The sequence below is a fragment of the Anguilla rostrata genome, chromosome 14, assembly GCF_018555375.3.
Source record: "Anguilla rostrata isolate EN2019 chromosome 14, ASM1855537v3, whole genome shotgun sequence".
Lineage (NCBI taxonomy): Eukaryota > Metazoa > Chordata > Actinopteri > Anguilliformes > Anguillidae > Anguilla > Anguilla rostrata.
This window is the reverse complement of record NC_057946.1, coordinates 2,967,070-2,988,170: the sequence shown is the minus strand read 5'-3', so window position 1 is coordinate 2,988,170 and position 21,101 is coordinate 2,967,070. Positions and strand designations below refer to the sequence as shown.

Here is a 21,101-nt window from a genome sequence, read left to right as displayed (position 1 = left end):
CACGGCAGTGTAGTATAATGGGTAAGGAGCTGGTCTTGTAACCTAAAGGTCAGAGGTTCGATTGCCAGGTAGGACACTGCCGTTGTACCCTTGAGCAAGGTACTTAACCTGCATTGCTCCAGTATATATCCAGCTGTATGAATGGATGAAACGTAAATGCTGTGTAAAAAGTTGTGTGAGTCACTCTGGATAAGAGCGTCTGCTAAACGCCTGTAATGTAACGTGATGTCTTAAACCCTGTGCATCTTTGCATCTTGACCACTGGTCGTGCACTATAAGGAACGTGACACTATTTTAGCCTACCACCCTTGGTGAAGAGGCCGCATTGGTAGTGGGCGGTTCCTTCCATCATTACACATCTCAATACGCTATATAATTATGAGTTTCGCGATATTAAAATTTATCGCTTATTTTTTTCCTCGTGTCATACGAATCATTGACGTTACAGTTGTCGTAGCCTTTCTGTGTATGTCTAAAGTTTTCAAGTGGCTCACGGACGGGGGCCTTGTGATGGGACGTTCAAATGTGTCTTTTTTCCCCCCCCTACACAGATGGCGCTACCACGTTACCCCCCCTTCCCCGAAATCACCCTGGGGTACGTACTTCCTCTTCCTCAGTTTTCACCCATTTTATGACAGAAGGGAGACTGAGCCAAAATGGCCAGTTTGAGTACGGTTTCAGCTTTGGGTCCTGAGGCTAGAAAATTGATTGCACGTTTGCACTGGGGAGGTGTGTAAAACTAGATGCTTATTTTAAATAAAATTTAGGGACAAATTTTGACTGAATCCAGGCTTACGGTAGGCTATACTGGCCTCACCAATAACACAACTGTTGTGCAATCAAATAAAAAGGCGTTAGCTTACAACCCCAAGTGGAATTTTTAGACACCTACAGTTGCATGCAGCCATAACATGACACTCCCTCATGTAGTTTACACACGCTTCGCTAACCCAAATCCTGCCCCGCCCCACCCCCCCTGCTGCCCCCCCCACCCCCCCCCATTCTGCCCCGCCCTACTGAAAGCTACACGGAAACAGGCTGTTGCCCTTGAGTGAGTGTCTTAATATGACCTCAGCGACTGTGCGCAACTCTGTGGAGCATTTAGTTAAACGATCTGCATTTAAAAAAAAAAAAAAATACATTTTAACATTGTCAAATAATTCTAGTTTCACTCAGCATTGTGAAAGCTGACACAGAAATGTAATTTGAGGTGACTAAATGCCAAAGAACGACTTGTGAAAATGAAAACGGTATCTTCCCAAGGCTCGGTATAACTAAGCTGCTCATTTTTAATAATGTTAGTTTATTATTAACAATCATGAGTACTAAATTCTTAGACAGTACCGGAGTTGTCTAGAGACTTCAAATTCTGACATGGACAGTTTGTCATGTTGAGAAATCCATTATACTGGTTGTGTCAATATCACGATATGAGCACGTTCCATTACAGAATGTCCAAATAACTATTTCTGTAGTCTTAATTACAAGTGATGGGTGCATTGTAATCAATTCCAGGCTCTAATGATCAGGTGTTGGCAGCAATGGCCTGCAGTATGTTTGTGTACATTACGTTATGCATATCAAAAAAAAGTACACTACAATTTATTGACAGAAAATATTGGCTAGTTACACTGGTGCAGTAATGATGTTGATGACTTTCAGTACTCCACAGCTCATAAGTTACATGGAGATATATATATATATATATATATATATATATATATATATTTCTATTTTGTAGATATGAGTTATAGACTGTTTTGTAAAGAACCTTGGTGCAATGTAAGAGAGGTATTCAGATAAGTTTATTATTGTTATTGCGGGTTTTTTTTTTTGTCTACTGGCTTTTTCTCAGTCAGTCCTGTTGAGCCAGTAAGCGCAGTAAGCCTGCGCGGCTGAGCTGTGTGTTTACGCTGTTACGCAGGTCAGCTATGTCCACTGCTTTGTGAGTGTCACGAAGACATTCCCTCACTATCCCCAGTTACTGGAACAGTTCCAGCAGGGTTGACAGAAAGAATTGACAAACATGACTAAACGATGGTCCGGGCAGACCGTAACCGGAACACGATACGTTCATGCTCTGGTAACGGGACGCCCCCTTTTCAATCTACGGGAAAAAGTACAGAATTACAAAAAAACAAAAAAACAAATTTTTGATTTGCATTTGGGTGCGATTAAGCATGAAGGGTGTGAAGAGCTTCCTGTGGGTGTTGATGTCATGCTCTCAGCCGGTCTTTGATTTTTTAAAAACGGGTTTAAAAAAGGGTGCAGGATGTGCTCATACCTACTTATGTAACGATGTATCAAAATGGCACCGATGGTTGCATCGGTGTGGGCTGTTAACACGTTAAAACAAACATCGGCTTGAGCCCTTTGCTAAATTTACGGCTGATTTTTATGATGCATTACACAGTATATTCCCTATACCGACTGTGCATTTGATGCACCCCTTGATGCTGTTACATTGATAAAATGTCACGCTAAGAATAGCCTAGTAATCAGAATCTTATTTATTTCATTTTCATTCAAAATGTTTTTTTTTACCAGCCAAGCTCACAAGCAGACTCGGTAGGTCACCAAACTCATGCTCTCTGCGTAAAAATAAAGCAAATCTTAAATTAATGATCGCCCGGTCGCCTTTTTAACTGGATCTACAGCTCAGAAATATGAGTTGTGAATCCATTCACTACAACGCTGTCATACGAGAAAATAATGGAAATAACATACATTCACATTCTGACACATACAAGAAAATCATTTAGGACCTACCTAGTCTTCAGAGAAGAGGGGTAGTATCTCCTTTGCACAGAGAGAGGTAGTGTCCCCTCTTCACAGAGAGAGAGGTAGGGTCCCCTCTGCACAGAGAGAGAGGTAGTGTCCCCTCTGCACAGAGAGAGAGGTCGTTTTCTCTTTGCACAGAAAGAGCGGTAGTGTCCCCTCTGCACAGAGAGAGAGGTCGTTTTCTCTTTGCACAGAGAGAGAGGTAGTGTCCCCTCTGCACAGAGAGAGAGGTAGTTTTCTCTTTGCACAGAGAGAGAGGTAGTATTCTCTTTGCACAGAGAGAGAGGTAGTGTCCTCTTTGCACAGAGAGAGGTAGTTTTCTCTTTGCACAGAGAGAGAGGTAGTGTCCCCTCTGCACAGAGAGAGAGGTCGTTTTCTCTTTGCACAGAGAGAGAGGTAGTGTCCCCTCTGCACAGAGAGAGAGGTAGTGTCCTCTTTGCAGAGAGAGGTAGTTTTCTCTTTGCACAGAGAGAGAGGTAGTGTCCCCTTTGTTAGTTTTTTTTTTTTTTTAAGTGACAATCTCGAAGATTTCAGTTTCTTTCTCTATTTGCGGGATTCGCTGTGGCTTGTGCAATTATGTATCTCGTGCACAATAAGCAGTCTTTCTCGTGAATGATTGTTGTGTGGTATTTTTGAAACAACTGCCTTGCAAAATGTTACCCCTGGTGTTTCTGGTTTTGCTAACTAAACTGTGCAAGAATAAAGCTGAGCTGGGTGTTAAAATAGCAATCAGAACAAGAAGAATTAAACAAAAACAAAGGAGATTTCATCAAAAAGGGCATAAAGGCTAAGGTTAGCCAACCTTAGATTGTGTTAATTACATTAGCTAGCTAGCTAACGCAAAGTTACCTGATATTAGAGATGGATACTGTGCGCATGTCTTTCTTGACATGGTCCGGAAGCTAGCGTTAGCTGTGCAAATGGCTATGTAATTTAGTAAAGTTACATTGTCATTAAATGTAATACGAAATCTACATCAACAAATAATATGATCTCTCATGTTACACAAAAACTTTTTAGGGTTCCATAACTCCCCCAACCCCCCCCCCCCTTTCTCTGTTATTGTAACGCATGCAGACACCGGAAAAAACAGTACGCTGCTCACACACAAGTGAGTTGAAGAGTGAGTCTGTTGCATTAGTTCCGCCTACCCTCTCTGGCGGACCAACCACTGATGGGTGATGAAAAACGCGTCACTAACTGTGCACCGCTTGTGATTTTTTCCCGGGAATGTCGCCACAGACACCAAGTTTTTTAATCATGAATTATGATAATAATAATAATAGTATAAATTAATATAAAAATAGGCTCAATCACCATTGTGTTACCCAATGCAGCGATAGATAGTGACTTAAAAGACATTTATTTTAATGAAAATCTTCAAGATTATTACTTTAACTCTGTGTGCAAATGGGTTTACAGTTGGTTCACATTTCAAAAGTTAACGTTTTCCCCTTTTTAAAATTGTGGTTTCTAGCAAGGTCTGGCTGATGGGATTTTCTCCAGAATCAAATCCTTCACCCTCCCCAATCCTGGCAGCAAAAAGGTGCACTAACACAGCCTGTGCCCCCTGCTGGTCGTGGTAGGAGTTACGCATGACTAACAATCTCACCAGCTAACTCACGTGTGGATCTCGCTACTAACATACTAGAACAACCTGGTCTCCTCCTCCTGAGGTCTCTGAACTGCTGTTATATTTATACTGTTGATATCGCGGTCTCGAATAAAAAGATAAAATAAGCGCTTATATTTAAAAAGTGGTTGAGAATTTGGTTATATTTAACAATTCTTGACATTTTTATTTCAAGAACATTTTAAATTTCCGTTCAGCCCAGTGCAGCTGTGAATGCTTTCAAAAAACCCCACTGGCACTCTAATGCCAGTTTCCACCACTGTGGAATCAGAGGGTTATGGTTTATATGGAGGCTATGGCATCAGTTATAAAATACAATTATATGCAACAACAAATTTAATTGCTCTAATGGGCTTAAAAATTTATGAACTTATGGTAGGAATCAACGAGTATGTGACCGGTACAACACAATGCCCCAAGCACAGTCGTGAAAGATTGCAAATAAACGCTTTCAGTATTACTAAATTAATTAAGCAGACAGCATTGGGGAGTCTATGGTGACGTCCAGACTTCTAGTTTAAATTTCGTGATGTAACGAACACGCCGAGTCAGAAGACAGCGAATACAAATCTGCCGCCTTCTCAGGTGCTTTGAGGTTTGGGCATCAGGTCCCAACTTACCTTTGCAGTTTAAGATGGGTTAACATGTACTTGTGCCAGAGATACTGTACCGCCAGCAAAGTTGGTTGTTTCACAAGTTAGCACCAAGAGTGTGGTGTGGCATAAGCGCAAAGCACACGCATCTTGATCGGGGCTTATCTTGAGACCGCTGACGACGAGCTCGCTGAGCTTCATCTGGCTGACGCCGCAGCCACTTAAATGATGCCAAAAATAAAGGAAGTCTTGTCTCAGAATCGTACTTTGCGCATTTCCCACCACCCACCGCGAAAATAGTTCCAACGAACAACAGCTCTTAGTATGCTACAGCCGAACTAGCTCATGATCTTTTTGTTTATATGTAGTGTGTGGACTGCAGTGTTTACAGAAATTCAAATTGGACGTTTCCATTGATTTTGTTCTCAAAGACAATCGGTTTAGACTAGTTGAGAGGGGTGTTAACAGGCCGTTGCTTCAAAAAAAATTTTTTTTTTTAAAAAGCATGCATGCTCAGTCAACCTACCCTGTATAAATAAAGGTTCATAATTTTAGTAATGTGCCATGTAAGAGGGGTTAGTTTTAGTTTTAAATGTAGATGGCCATGTTTGGAGTGTTGGCTACAATTAGAATTGAGTATCTAGGAACGGCATGCTAAAAAAAATTAATAATAAATCTACTCCAATAAATAACAAATTCTACCCCATCTTCTGCCATAGCTAATAGCCAAGCTAATAATATAATAAAATAATAAATTCTTCAAATTTCTTTGTAGTTTGTTCTCGTTGATGATGTCACCCCCTTCAGTGCTAATATATCTAAAAATAGATATATTATATCTATTTGTGACACATATAGCATGTCGCATATCATATGGACTGCATGAAGTAACCTCTGCAGCTGAGAGAAAATGACTCTTTGTTGAATCTTTGTTCAGTTTTGATGCCAATTAGGAAAGGGTTCAGTGACAGGAGGTACAGACAATCCTGACATCATGTTGCTGTCATGTTTCTGAAATACAGTGATGGGCCTCGCACAGTGTATTAATGATGTGGGTGTGGTCTGTATCAGTGCCTGTATTTGTGTGTGTGTGTGTGTGTGTGTGTTTGCATGTGTACGCACACCAGATCTGGGATATATTTTAAAACAGGGGTTCCCAAGCTGTGGGTTGTGACATGTAGGGTCACCTGATTTGAGGATGGGGTCACCTGAAATTTTAGAAAACTTAGAGAAAAGAGGCCATAAAGTATTGCCAGTGCTGTTGGGCAGGAGGCGTAGCCAAGCAAGCTTCTGAGCCTTACTAAACCTGGTGAGTAATCTATTTTGTGTTATTCTGTGATTACAGTCATTTATTTTCAACAGAGGCCAGAGATATGTGTGTGGGTAGAGAGTTGGGGATCGTGTAAATCTGCGGAACGTTCACTTGTGAAAATGTTTGGGAAACCCTGCTTTAAACCCTTCTTTGGACACCTGTGAAATCCTAAAAATCTATTTTCACCAAGCAAAATTATTCTTTAAAAAGTTTTTTCCTTTTTTTGTGGGCACCATGTTTTGTTTATAATGGGGGTCTGCAGTAGAGGTTTCAGATTTTACTGGCGTCTAAAGAGTTCCAGATGTGTGTATGTCCCAGGACTGGGATTGGCCTGTGCGTTTTGCTTTTAGCCAATGAATGTGTTTCAGGTGCTGCTGATGCTGTCCGAACTGATAGCGCTCCTTGGTCATGCACCCAGTTTGTGGGCCAATTTGCTACCGCTATTTATTTTTTACATTTGTTCATTTTAATTTTTTTCTCACTAAAAACAGTTCATGACTCGTTTCCGCAACAAAACCACAGACAACCTCAACCCATATGCGACCAGACCTGAAAGTACCACAGGTAAGCACCAATTTAATCACAGATTTAAGCATTTGGCCTTACTTACTGAGATCATTTGCATTTAGAGTTTGCTTGGCCCTTACTGTAATGTCTTGCCTTGATTATATGTAAAGAGTTGTAAGGTGGCTAATGTATTGATTGTCTTTTAAGATAATGGAGTGTCTAATAAGATGGTGTAGATAGGTTTAGTATTAGAGAGTGTAAGTTGTTTGGACAGCCAGTGTGGTCAGTAAATCTCATCTTTTGTTTCTGAGTGAGTGAAGTAACCGCTTTGGGCTTTGAGCTTGAATTCGAACTTGAGATATCCTGCACCACCGAGCCTCCCTAAAATTATCACGGTACCTCAGAACGAATGAGCCTCGCTTGGTTTGGCGAGGGTGGTGACCTTCGAACGCCTCGCACGCGCGCGTGTGTGTCTCGTACGCCTGTACACAGTGGAGGCCTTGCCCATGGACACGAAGGTGTATGAGAGCCCGTACGCGGACCCGGACGAGCTGAGGACGGCCACCGTCGACCGGAAGCAGCTGGTCCTGGAGGACGGGGAGCTGGGGTCAGGGAACTTCGGGACGGTCCTCAAGGGCATCTACAAGATGAGGAAGTATGTGCCCACTGCGGCCCTCGGGCTGGGGTGGCGGGGTGGCGGGGTGGCGGGGTGGGGGGTAGGGGGTGGGGGGTGGGAGCATGGTTAAGCTGGCAGTATACTCAGTAAGAAGAAAGAACTTCAGGACTGAGAACCACCGGCGAACACGTCCACGAACACTGTTGTCGGTAATACTCAGTGAGAACACCGCACCGTTTAAAGTCACTCCACGCCGCTGGGGCGTGAATAATTACGAATAATTACGAGGCAGCTATTAACTGGGGCTGGAATCTCAACCAGACCTCCGTCTCACGGCTACGCCATGGATGTATAAAGAGAAGGGCTATGCGAGATCACAACACAAAACAAAAAGTTTAAAGTGGCTTTAGTTTATCTATCTATGCAAAAGAAGAAAAAAGGCGAAGAAGATGGTACGTTCGCCGTCTAAATCAGAGTAGGACGGGGAATGGAGAGTTTTGTCTGGACATTCGGCAAATGCAAGTTTAGACGAGGGGGTCCACTTTCTCTTATTTCTGTAGAGTACACACCTGTATGCGGAGTACTCACCTGTATGTAGAGTACTCACCTGTATGTAGAGTACACACCTGTATGCGGAGTACTCACCTGTATACGGAGTACACACCTGTATGTAGAGTACACACCATGCGTACTTTGGCAGCCTCTAGGATTTGTTTCTCCTTTTCATTTTATTAAATAACACATAGAAGTTTCTGACTGGAAAACACACAAAATGCAGCTGAATTTGAAACAAAACGACTCGGGCGTCTTCATTTACTTGCAAACTCTTCAGTTACAAATGATTTCCTGTTGTCTGTCGCACCTGCGCACCTCGGGAGGGGGGGGGGGGTCGGGGGGGCAGTCCTGCACAGGCGCCGCCGGTATACAGGATTCTAACGCCTGCCGTCTCTACTGCGCCCCCCGCAGGTCGGAGAAGCAGGTGGCGGTGAAGATCCTGAAGAACGACGACAACAACCCGGCGGTGCGGGAGGAGATGCTGCGGGAGGCCAGCGTGATGCAGCAGCTGGACAACCCCTACATCGTGCGCATGATCGGCATCTGCGAGGCCGAGAACCTCATGCTGGTCATGGAGCTGGCCGACCTGGGCCCGCTCAACAAGTTCCTGCAGAAGAACAGGTTGGTCCCCGGGAACCGGGGCCCTCCCGGGGGGGGGGCAGAACCGGCCCTCACGCGGCCAGAACCAGCCCTCATGGGCTCAAAGAGATCCAGTATTGCGCAGTTTATCGCTAGTCAATACAAGCTGGCTCGATACTTGGATCCATTTTTCAGAACTGTTTTCGACCTGCCATAGTTTTGCCACATCTTTCTTTGTGGAGCTTTGGTTACCCCGAGAACCACTCTAGTCTGCTTTGCAATGCAGGCCATTAATGGGGCCACAAAATTGGGGCCACAAATTGGGGCCGCAAAAAAAGCAAAGTTGTGCTTTAAGGCACTGCTGTAGTGTGTTAGATGGGGCTCGTGTTATGGTTTCATATCCCTGATGTGCTAGTGCAAAGTGAGGCCAGCACTCTATTGGGAAACATACAGTGGGGTCTAGTGGCAGTCAGGGGTGGAAGGTGTTTTGTAGTGGGCTGGGATTACAGTGATTGGTTAATCGGGCTCAAAATCAGTTGTTGAGCCGCACGTGAAAAATGTCTTCCTCCGGCTCGTGTCTGTGCCAGCCCGACTCAACATTTTAAATTCTGTGCATTCGACCCCCGGAAAAAGCCGGCGTCCACCAAATGCACACTGAGCGGTGTTGCTCTCTCCCCCGACAGACACATACTGGTGCGGAACATCACTGAGCTGGTGCACCAGGTCTCCATGGGGATGAAGTACCTGGAGGAGCACAACTTCGTCCACAGGGACCTGGCAGCGCGGAACGTGCTGCTGGTGACCCAGCATTACGCGAAGATCAGCGACTTCGGCCTCTCCAAAGCCCTGACTGAGGAGGAGAACTACTACAAGGTGCAGTAGGGTGTGCACGGTACTACAAGGTAGAGTAGAATGTACACGGTACTACAAGGTAGAGTAGGATGTGCACGGTACTACAAGGTACAGTAGGGTGTATGTGGTTCTACAAGGTAGAGTAGGGTGTACATGGTAGCAGTAAGGGAAGTGGGTTTGGGACATAGTACACCTGAAATGCTTCAGTGAAGATATACAGTTGTATAAATGGACTGTATGTTAGAAGAAAATTGTAGCCACAGGTTTAATGGCTAAATGGAATTGTGCATCATTTGACCTGGTTCTCATCCACTCACTGTGTACTACATTGTCTGTAAGTTTAAATAACTAGTAACCCTGCTGAAAATTCCAGCTAAGACCAGCTAGGATTATAAGCCGGCCACAGCTGGTCTATGGCTGGTCAAAGCTGATTAAACTGGTTAAGCTGGTAGAGTAAGCTAGTAGCCAAACTGGTGGGCTAAGCTGATTATAGGCTGGTCACCTGGTGAACAGCTGGTCGACTGGCTAAAACCTGCTAGAAGTTTCGAAAACACGACTTAAACCAGCTCGACCAGCTTTGGGTGATTTAAGGTTGAATCTTCAGCTGGGAAGTAAAACGGATAACTGGGCAAATTGCACCGTTCACTGCTATAACCCCAGTGAACTCTGATCATTGGAGAAGTCTGATCATTATCCGTGTGACAGAATGAATTCAGAATCACGTGAAAGTCACATGATAGAAGTCACACTAATGGAGACCTCTGGCCCATGTTAAACACGCTTGTTTTTTTTAACACGGTGCGTGTGTCTCCTTCCAGGCCAAAGGTCACGGAAAGTGGCCGGTGAAATGGTACGCCCCGGAGTGCATGAACTACTTCAAGTTCTCCTGCAAGAGCGACGTGTGGAGTTTCGGGGTCCTGATGTGGGAGGCCTACTCCTTAGGCCTGAAGCCTTACAAGGTAAGGGGTCCTGATGTGGGAGGCCTACTCCTTAGGCCTGAAGCCTTACAAGGTAAGGGGTCCTGATGTGGGAGGCCTACTCCTTAGGCCTGAAGCCTTACAAGGTAAGGGGTCCTGATGTGGGAGGCCTACTCCTTAGGCCTGAAGCCTTACAAGGTAAGGGGTCCTGATGTGGGAGGCCTACTCCTTAGGCCTGAAGCCTTACAAGGTAAGGGTCCTGATGTGGGAGGCCTACTCCTTAGGCCTGAAGCCTTACAAGGTAAGGGGTCCTGATGTGGGAGGCCTACTCCTTAGGCCTGAAGCCTTACAAGGTAAGGGTCCTGATGTGGGCTACTCCTTAGCCTGAACCTTACAAGGTAAGGGGTCCTGATGTGGGAGCCTACTCCTTAGGCCTGAAGCCTTACAAGGTAAGGGGTCCTGATGTGGGAGGCCTACTCCTTAGGCCTGAAGCCTTACAAGGTAAGGGTTCCTGATGTGGGAGGCCTACTCCTTAGGCCTGAAGCCTTACAAGGTACGGGGTCCTGATGTGGGAGGCCCACTCTTTAGTTACAGCGTAGCCTCAGAGAGCCTCGGAGGGGGGTTTCCCTGTACAGGCTGGGCTGTGTGAATCCGTTAAGCCCAAATCCAGAACCTAAGGACAGATAGAAAGAGACGTCTCCCGCATAGTTAATGAACACCGAAACAAGCAGGTTCATTTTTAGATCCGCTTCAGAGAACCCTGGCGGGTAATATTATGTAACTTGCATGCTGTAAAATAAAAAATCAAATTTGAGCATCACATGAATGTAAAAAAAAATGTAATTATCAATTAAAAATAGTGATTAAATGCATATTTACATGCATATATATATGTTCACAGTTAAATGCAAAAATATTGGTACAGTTACGCAATCTTTGTTGTTTTGGCTGTGCACTCCAGCACACTGGATTTGAACTGAACCAATGACTACGAGCTGAAAGTTCGGACTGTCAGCTTTAATTTGGGTGGCATTTACATCCATTTGTGTTGGGAGCAGTACAGCCCTTTTTGTACATGCATGTGACAGACCACCAGACGCCTGGGTATTTTATGTACTGTATATTTTGCTGTCGCCAGGGAATGAAGGGAGCTGAGGTCATTCAGATGATCGAGAGCGGGGAGAGGATGGCGGCTCCGGCCAACTGCCCCCCCGAGGTCTATAACCTCATGAAGATGTGCTGGACGTATAAGTAAGTCGCCATGGAAACTGCCGTGGCTCAGTCACAACATGCTACCAGTTCGGCCACAGCATGTACAGTAATTTATTTTTTCCACAAATGTTTGACACCATATATGGTCATTACAGTAGCTTTTACGTCTCAGTATTAAATTGCACACTTAACCACTGCAGGGCCTGTGTATCCTTTCCTTGACATGCGACGTGTGTGTGTGTGTGACGTGTGTGTGTGTGTGTGTGCTGCTTTTCTGTTTTTTAGGCCGGACGAGAGACCAGGATTCAATATTGTTGAACGAAGACTCAGGGACTACTACTATGACATTTCACAGTGATCAACACTGCCTACCACCAGGGGGCAATGTTGCATTGTAGTCCAGATGCCAGAACTGAAGATCAGAGCTTCAAATCTAGTGTCGGGTGTTTTCTGTTCCCTTCGTGAAGTTACATTATTTGAGTTGCTTTGGGAAAAAACAAAATATTTCTAATTCTTATTTTATATGAGAATGTAGATGTGTGCTGATCAGGTAAGTCCCAGATGCATCGCCAGAACTTGAAACGCATAATACTGTGGAAATATTTGAAGATACATATTGCAACTGCACATTCAAATTTTTACGGTAAAACGGGGTACAGATTGTTTAATCTTTTTTGACAGTTGGTTATTCAGTTACATTTATTTAGTTTTTTGAATATGCATTTTTACCCTTCATTAATTTTAGTTTTTTAGCTTTGGTATTTCAATAGTTTTTTCTGCAAATGACTTATAAGTGTTTTTCATATTTCTGGATTAGTGGTTCTTAACTCCAGTTTTCATTTGCAAGGCACAATCTATAACTGCATTATTCGGTTTTTTCGTATAGCGCTTTTTTGCAGGCACACAGTCACAAAGACGCTTTTCAGGAAAGCGAGAAATGGGAAAAATGGGAAAACCGGGAATGGAAAATTCAGGAAAGCCTAAGTCCCGGAAATCCCAGCAAGTGAGGCAAAAAATTGGGGGGGGGGATTGGTGGCAGATGTCCCAGGGAAGAGAAACAGGAAAGGGAAAAACATTTCTGATAATTATTTTGTTAATTACATCAGTTAGGTTAGGTATGCTGGAGTTGGCGACCGAGGCGCTGGCCTCCGAAGTGGCGTTGGTCCCCGGGCGCTGCACTGTGGCTGCCCGGTGCACAGCTGAAAAGCTTGTGCTGGTTGGTGCTTGGATGGGAGACCTTGTGGAAAAACGGCTCCTGAGAGGTGGTCTTCCCTGAGGAGCGAGCGTGAGGATGGGGACGCTGCCCCGTAGGAGGTGCCATCTCTCAGACGAGACGTTAAACCGAGGCCCTGACTCGCCGTGGTCTCAGCAGCTCCCACAGGACGTCTTAAACACGAGCGTCCTCCCAGAATTCATAGCTCAGCTCTCTCATCCAGCCACTTAATCTTCCTCTGGTTTAACTGGAAAACTCTCTCTCCTTCCCCACCTCGCCTGATGCCCCACCCCCCCGCCACCCCCCTTTCACTGTGAGGAGACAGATGCTGGATGAATTCAATACGCCGTTGTTATTTAGAGAAGGAAAAAAATCCAGGGCACTCTTCTTTAGAACACACTTAATAAAATGCATTTATTCCATGGTAATTATAGTGGACCATACATTTTGGCAAATCGTTAATTGGAACATGCCGTAGAATACAGCCATTTTATTAAGTGTATTCTATAGAATGTTTTTTTTTTTGTTTTTTTTTTTAAGAGTGCCTTGCTTTTTTCAATACCAAAGAGCACCTTCTGTCATTATCTGTTGGCGTTGGATAAGATTGTGTACTTAGGTACCGCTCCTTACTGTATGTTTCTTCGTTCTACTTCCTTATTATTTAATGCAGCCCAGGGGTTGAGAACTACAGATCTGTATGGATTGTGTTTTCTTTTCTGATACTGTTTCACTTTTTTACTGCTTATGACATGTTTACAAAAAAAATGCTATTTTCCACATTACTTTTTGTGAATAGGTAAGCAACGAATGTGATGGTACGCTGGGGTTGTGGTGGTGGAGAATGTTGATTGTGAGTTTGGGTGTCATATTAGTCCCACTCATGTGACTGGATCAGAAATGCTGGAAAAGTGTCCCTCTCATATCACATACCTTTACCGTATCATACTGAGATCAAACAATGTCATTGTAAGCTTGTCACAGAATTTACAAATGAGAGGTAACACTTAAGTGTAATCAGTTGGACTTTTTTTTTATTTTTACTGTTTAAATGTAAAAGAAAATCTGACTTAAGTCATTATGTATTGTCCTTTATCATCTATGTGGGGAATATGTTTCTTCAGCTGATAATGAAAGTAATTAGTTGTAAAACTATTATAATTATTTAATTATTTGTAAGTTGCAGAACATCATCTGTTTGGAACCCCAGCGTCAAGCCTAAAAAATGAAAGTACAATGTTTAATATAATAACATAATGACAGTAGATCAGATTATTCAGAACATTTTCATCATGGTTAGACTTCTGGGGAATGTGCTTTCTTTTGGCATTTTCAATCGTAATTTTTCTTAAGTCTGAGGCAGAAAAACAGAGATATGTCTTTTGTATGCTGTACAGAGCAATGGCAAAGTGGGATATGTGATACAACTGCATGTGCTTTAAATAAAATGCTTTATTTTAAAACAGTAGGTTTGCAGAGTGAGTGGTATGTGCCATGGTTTGGTAACTCAGCCTGTGTCTCATGCTGTCGCATGACCCAAACACATCTCTGGCCATATAAGAAGAGCGCAAATAAACTTTTTGGCTGGACCGCAACAGCGGGGCCAACCCTAAAAACGCGACTGTCTGTGACTGACTGACTGAGTGAATGACTGAACGAGTGGTGAAGTTATGCCATTGGTCGGCCGAGTTGTTAAGTCACACCATTGGTGTGTCAGGTCCAGCCAATGTACTAGGTTTTAACCTGGTCTTGTTTTGTGTCTGATGAAATGTATGTACAAAAAAAAGACTAATAAAAAAGGGACAGTGCAACTAAAAACAAAGCCACTCCCTGATTAAACAAATGATCTATCTGCTCGCAGGACAGAGCCAATTTTTGGTCAGCATGGTGCGATTGGTTCATGAAAATTGCAGAGAGGCTGTCGATTGGCTGCTTATATGACAACAAGTTCACGGTATCAGCGCAGAATTACCTGTGTCCTAACACGGGATTTCCTCATGATAACCGCATGTTTTGCACACATTTGTTCATTTACACCGATGCTGCCTTAACTTGTTCTTCGTGTTCGCCACTCGTTTACAGTTTAGATGAGCGCTGATCATATCATTTCACGCTATAAGCGATGTCCTGAATATTTATTAAGTAAAATTATGCGTGACTCAAGTGCAATTTAGTGACTCGGGTGTCTCTAGACGTCTGACGTTCACACACATGCACAACGCTAAACAAAAGCGGCATCTCAGAAATCAACACACAAATCTGCCTGCATATTCAATTGTTGATATAAAAATGATCCCATGTTAAAAATAAACTTTCAACAGTATGTTTCACTGGAAGTAAACAAGCCATATCCCATAGCAATTACACCTGCTGTCTTCATAGCGTCAACAGAAAGTCGTTGTGATGAATGTATGATGGAGAGCTTGGTAATGTATATTATGTAGATTTTCTCACGTTATACGCCATTTGTTTCAACTCTCAAAAATATTCAGCAGCTTCACCTCATGAAATACATAGTGTGTTTGTGTTGTAGGAAATTAAAAAGCAAACACATCTTCCATACGACCGATGCACAGTATATTAATGAAGAACCAGTACAATATGAATAGTAAAGCTATTATAAATAGTAATAGCAGATTAAATGGCACCATACAGTATGAAACAGTTTAGTGTCAATACATGCGAATGCTAACAGGAAAAGGACTGACAGACGTATTTCCATTTCAAATTGTTGAAGTTCTGTGGGGTAGCTAAATTACGCAAGTATACGGAAGTTTTAGCCGTGGAAGTAAATATTTTAGCCGACGACCTCGTCTCAACACTCCACTACAGTAGGTGGCGGTAATGTAACGATGGTCGGGTAACTGGCCGCTATTAAATATTACCGAAGAAGAAGAGGACGCATCACGCTTTGACAGCGGCACAGCTTTCAGATATTCGAAGTCAACATGGAGTCGCGCTTGAAGGTGAGAAGGGGGAACAGTTATCAGAGGTGGCTAGCTATATTGACCAGGTCTCCTTTTGTCTTTTCACTGTGCACGTCAGGAATTAGATCGTTGACTATCTTGTGGTTTTTTTGTATTTAAAAAAAGTGTTCTTTGTGTCATTTCCTTGCTTGTCAACAGATGCCAGATGAACTTCACTGCAGCCAACTCTCATAATATTCAAAAGAAACTTAACTGGTTGGCAGGCTTACCTTGAGTGAACCTTACTCGTGTTGGTGTATGGTTTTTTTAACTGCCAGTGTTCTTAGCCAAACTTCACGTTTGTCCATTTTGCACAGGTCTTAAGAGTTTTTAAGGCCCTCCACAAAACGAGAATGGATGTGTTCAGAGACGATATTCGTGCTTTGACAGGTATGTTCACATTGTCTTATTGTTGATTGGTTATCGTAACTAAACGTTACGTTTTATATGTCCTGTTGTTTTTGCTATTTAAGCGCCTGGTTTGCTTGCTAAATTAATGTGTTTTTTAATATATTTTTGAACGGTCTAAGGCTGTCTAAGGTTAATAGATATTAGCAAGGTTGATGGCTAGCTACTTTATCACGCTTAAGAGTGGTGGCCAGCTGCAGATCTTCATTAGAACGTTCCTTGGGGTTGTTCGCTATATTGCTAATCTCTGTGAATGCCTTTGGTGGGATTTTATCGTGGCATTGGTTACATGTAATGTCACTACATGCTGCTAACATAGCTAGGATGTTATGTCACTTTACCTAAAATCAAAACAAAATGTTTGTGATGATGGCTGCTATTTATTCATCAGTGTATTCATTATTAATCCCCCAAAGCTGCAAGACAGAAAATAAACGAAGAATTTAGAAAAAACAAAGAAGAAACTTCAGACGAAAAAATAAATCAGGTACTGTTTTTTGAAACGTGTAAATTGAATTTGTCTTGCTGACTTGTTGAATTTATCTTAAGATGTTTTTACAAAACTTTCAGAATTTTGTACGGTTTTTAAGTATTAATGTACTGTAAGTGTTGCCATTACAATTTTTCCCCCCCAGATGATCAAAATGGCGTCAGATGTTGACATTGTTCTTCGCAAGACAGTAATACAGGGAGTTCATGTGGACGACAATAAGATTTGTAAGTTAATTAAGTTTGGTTTCTTTCAGATTTACTGTTCAATGTGTCTGTAATGTGTACATTTTTCTTTGTTGCTGGAGTTTAATTTCTCTAAATATTTATTAAACCAATCCGAATTCCAGAATTTAATCATCATTTTATGTCAATTAATCCTTAAGTTTTCATTCTGCTTTACTTGACATTTCTTAAGCTGTGTTTTTTTTTTTTTAATTGTAAAGAGAGAGAATGCATGTGTGTGTGTATAGATAGATGACAGTTTGATTAATAGAACATTTGGTGGTTCAGAAGAATAAAATGGCGTCTGATTCTCCGTTACCTTCTTGCAGTGCTTCGGCCCAGAGAAGAGTTGCTCCTGGAAAATACACCCTATCTTGACGACCCCAAGAAGACCTGATTTTTAAAGGTGCTTCCTGTAGAATCTGTGTTTTGGAAGAGGAGGGGGGGGGGGAAGGGAGTCATGCGGCTTCCATTCTAATTTATTCTTTTGGGACAGTGACTACAGAGGAACGGACCTCTCTGCACTTGGATGAGTCATGTTATTTTCTTCCCTCGTTACTATGTAAACTGCTTTTCCAACCAATCAAGCCTGTTGTTTGAAAGAAGAAGAAACGCTGCTTTATTCTTTCTTTTTTTATACCAAATTTGTCAGATTTAGCTTGTTGTAATTATTATTGTTTTTATTATTATTATTATTATTATTATTATTAATATACATTTTGTTTGCTTTAATTTGCAGAGTAAACTTGAATAAATGTCTGTGGTACACATAAAACTGCCACCTCCTGCATTGTTTTGCGGAGGGGATTGAGTTGTTTGTGTGGTTCAGCCCTGTGAGAACTCGGTGTGATTTAATTGATTTATTGAACTATCAGGATTCGCACAAAACCGTGTTTGTTTTGACTGCTGCGTGTTGCAGTGACACACTGTAGTACTGTTTGTGTGTAAGAGCACAGAGAGAAGGTCATTGAGTGCATATCAAGCATACCCCGCTTACAAACCCCCTATTCTCCAGAAATAATGGACAGCCTACCATCCAGTATTCTCTCCCAACAGCTCACACCAGTGGGAGGTCAGTGCAGCTGGCCTAGAGCTGCCACCCTTGGGTCTTTCCCAGGCCTGGTTATAGGGACAACCAGGGGCGTAACCAGGACCAAAAAACTAGCCCCCTAAACCCAGATTTTATTAAAAATGTCCAAAACCTTTCAATTTACTGAATACAATTATTAAACAAAGCCTTGCATGCAGACATAATTTCAAAGTCTCCCTGGAAAAAGTGCGTGTTCTCTGGTAGCACGAATGAACGCAAGCAGATGATGGTTTTTTTCAACCCCACTAGTATCTAGTCATCAGGCTTGAAAGCTAAATCAAAACTAGGTTTATTAATGAGATAGACTTTTGCCTCTGGATGATAGCCTGATCCTAACTTGCATGAACAACTGCAACGCGAGTCAATCCGTCTCCAGCTGGGATACAAAGGAAAACTAAACAAGTAGTGTTTCGGTTTAACAAGATGCAAACCCCACCCATGGTTTTATTTTTTAAAATATAATAGAAATGATGATGAACAATGCAGTGAAGCAAATCAATATGTGTGGGGAATTCCCTGCCAAAACTTGCATACCTGCCATCCAAACTTTAGATTTTACTGTCAGAAATTTTCCGTAAGTTCTCTTTTGTCCTGATGTCACCCTGGCTGACACTAGGTGGCAGTGTTCTTCTATGTTTTACATAAATCTGCTATAGGACAGTAAATCGAGGTTTGCTTAAAGTGCTCAACTTCGGCCTGGTTCCCAACTGTTGTATTGATACAGTATCACAAATTATTTACCATTTTAAATAATATTCACTATGGATACCTACACTGTACTTGGTAAACATCTCTTCTGGAAATAGGGCGTGCTCCAAACTGTGTTTGTAGCTTGCCTTAGTTGTAAACCCTAAAGTGTTCTGGCTTCATTAATACTGAACATTTGAACAGTGCCAGTCTGAAACTGTAGAGGTACTCTGCTCATGACGCTGAGATTTTTTTTTTAAAACACACATTTCTGTTAGCGTTATTTTTGTCCGCTTCAGACCATTTCCCGCAATTCCTTTTGAAGGTGACTTTCAAAGGCCTGTCAGTTCTGCTAAATCAGCAGATGGATATGCCAGATTCTCCAGTGTGAATTGTTTGTGTTATTGGGGCTTGTTTAAACTTGTTCTTGAAAACTATTTATCACCAATATTGACAAGGCAGGCAATATATTTGCTGAAAGAGTCTCACTTTGACTGCAGGAGAAGTCCTTGACTGGGTGTTGGTTGAAAAGTACCTGTAAAATATAGCAGATATCACTGACCAGGATGTTTTCCATTTTTTCACCTTTCACCTGCAATGTCATGCCAGGTGTTCTAGTACAGGGCCCTCCAAAATTGTTAACATTATTAATTAAAAATTTACAAAAGAGACTTTGTGACATAATAGCACTGAGAAATATATTTTAATTCACAACCATGTGTTTTTGGTTGTTTCAACAGAATCAACACACAAAAAAACTTCTCAAACTCTAAATATGAGATTGGTGAACATGTTTGGGTGTTTGGGTGGGTGGGTGGGGGGGGGGGGGTCTTAGACCATTCCTCCAAACTGAATCTTTCATGATCCTTCAGATCTGTTGGTCTGCACTTACGAAATTCAAACCACAAGTTTTAGATTGGGTTAAAATCTGGACTGTTACCAAAGAGATGGCCACTCCCGAAGCAATCCATTTCATGGCTGATTCTGAGGTATGCTTGGGTTCACTGTCTTGCTGAAAGATCAGCTTGTGGCCAAGTTTGAACCTCCTGGCTTTTTTTTTTTCCCCAATTGACTTGGTTGTTGCTGGAGTTCATAATTCCATTGACCTTAACAAGAGTCCCAGGTCCAGTAGATACTAAACGACACCATAGCATCAATGATCCACCACCATTTTTCACTAGAGGCAGGGCTGTTGCTAGTGGGGTGAAAGATAGTGACAATTCTAGGGGCCCACAGTTTAAAAAAAAAAATTTTTTTATTCCATTTCCAAAGAAATATTCTTTCAGGGGGCCCAGAATTCCTAGCTTCTCAAGCAACCTGTGGCAACTAATAGAGTTCAAGAAAAGCCAAATGGTCTGTAGCATCAGGTGTATTAATTGCGATAACTCCAAAATCATATGATGCGGTAAGGTGAGCAGTGTCAAAAATCATGATAATTATGCCAATCACAAATAAATTGTTTGTTAAAGTAGTTGCATATTGAAGCTCACCCACAGAGTTTCATAAACACCTGGACAAAGTCAAATCCTTTCAGACCTCTCAAACAGGTTAACAATGATACACTAACCCCAGGGACGCTGGAACATGTTTTTAAAGTAATTCGCAATTTTGCAATTGGCTGTATTAAAGTGATTACAAATTTGATAAACACTGGCAAGAACCCTTTGTTTAGTTGCAGTAATCCTCTGTAGTTCTTTGTTGTCTATAGCTTTGAAGCTGGCTTGGCAAGCCTAATCACATACAGTAGCCTGTGCTGAGTTTGATTTGCCATCATTCATTCCAGTGGACACCTTCTCTTCACTTAAAAATAGAAAGGTCCAGATTAATTAACTCTACATTGATCTCATAATTCATATCTCCCATCCTCCAGTCGTGTCCTTGTCTTTCTTTTATGTGGAGGCAATCTCTTTAAGAGCTACAGCAGACAGAAAATCATTAGCTTCCATTTGGTGAAGGCGGCAAATTGTGCTGTCTATCTGCATTTCTCTGGTTGCTTATTTAGTTTTTTAAAATGTTTTCTTGTGCCCCTCCTTTCCCTGAGGTAGTATCTTGTATCGTATTTATCTCTATGATTGCACTCGCACATTATACTGAAATATGATAAGGCTATGCAATAGGACATTGGCAAATAGACAGAATAAATTGTGTGTTCATCAGTATTGCTTTAAGTTGCTAATGTGAATGTAACAGGAGTGGAATTTCGACTGCTAAACTTACATTAATTATTTATGCACTTAGACGTACAAAAACAATTGTTTAAAAAAAGGAAATAAAATCAGAACAACACAGAGACATGCATAGGCTTATGGGGTAATAGTCTTTGTAAGTACCCTCTTAGAAGCAGTTATGTTTCACAGGTAGTGATTTAAAAAATGATTCACTAATGGAAGCATTACCTCAATACCACAATAAAACGCCCATACCCACTTGAATGTAATTAGCCAGTCGTAGAGATGTGGTGTAATCCTA

At 42.1% G+C, this 21,101-nt stretch overlaps 2 protein-coding genes across 8 annotated transcripts in view; both read left to right on the top strand.

Annotated features, from left to right (window-relative positions):
- Positions 1-14,233, top strand: part of syk (spleen tyrosine kinase) — a 35,655-nt gene extending 21,422 nt beyond the window's left edge. The window contains exons 6-14 of one of the 4 annotated variants that reach the window (XM_064307403.1): positions 552-595; positions 4,259-4,327; positions 6,811-6,883; positions 7,319-7,481; positions 8,409-8,618; positions 9,260-9,449; positions 10,247-10,387; positions 11,484-11,596; positions 11,843-14,233. In XM_064307403.1, the coding sequence (XP_064163473.1) occupies positions 552-595; positions 4,259-4,327; positions 6,811-6,883; positions 7,319-7,481; positions 8,409-8,618; positions 9,260-9,449; positions 10,247-10,387; positions 11,484-11,596; positions 11,843-11,915 (1,076 nt within the window). In that variant the 3' untranslated portion in view covers positions 11,916-14,233. Of the gene's footprint in view, positions 1-551; positions 596-4,258; positions 4,328-6,807; positions 6,884-7,318; positions 7,482-8,408; positions 8,619-9,259; positions 9,450-10,246; positions 10,388-11,483; positions 11,597-11,842 lie in introns of all 4 variants that reach the window. The other 3 variants (XM_064307402.1, XM_064307405.1, XM_064307404.1) reach the window with 3 other exon arrangements.
- Positions 14,234-15,587: 1,354 nt separating this feature from the next.
- lyrm7 (LYR motif containing 7) lies at positions 15,588-17,695 on the top strand. Of its 4 annotated transcripts, XM_064308488.1 has the most exons (6): positions 15,588-15,733; positions 16,051-16,123; positions 16,558-16,628; positions 16,777-16,858; positions 17,185-17,261; positions 17,352-17,695. In XM_064308488.1, the coding sequence occupies exons 1-5, from the start codon at positions 15,716-15,718 to the stop codon at positions 17,250-17,252; spliced, it is 312 nt and encodes a 103-aa protein (XP_064164558.1). In that variant the 5' UTR covers positions 15,588-15,715; the 3' UTR covers positions 17,253-17,261; positions 17,352-17,695. The 4 variants fall into 4 exon arrangements, 2 of the variants coding, with proteins under 2 accessions (XP_064164558.1, XP_064164557.1); XM_064308487.1 differs by having other exon boundaries at positions 15,589-15,733; positions 17,185-17,630; XR_010325444.1 differs by having other exon boundaries at positions 15,692-15,759; positions 17,185-17,695.
- The last annotated feature ends 3,406 nt before the right edge of the window (positions 17,696-21,101 follow it).

Bases quoted from the DNA above. Each gene is read 5' to 3' on its own strand.
- lyrm7 (XM_064308488.1), top strand. The intron at 16,124-16,557 runs GTATGTTCACAT...AATCCCCCAAAG, and splicing joins CGATATTCGTGCTTTGACAG to CTGCAAGACAGAAAATAAAC. The intron at 16,629-16,776 runs GTACTGTTTTTT...TTTCCCCCCCAG, and splicing joins CAGACGAAAAAATAAATCAG to ATGATCAAAATGGCGTCAGA.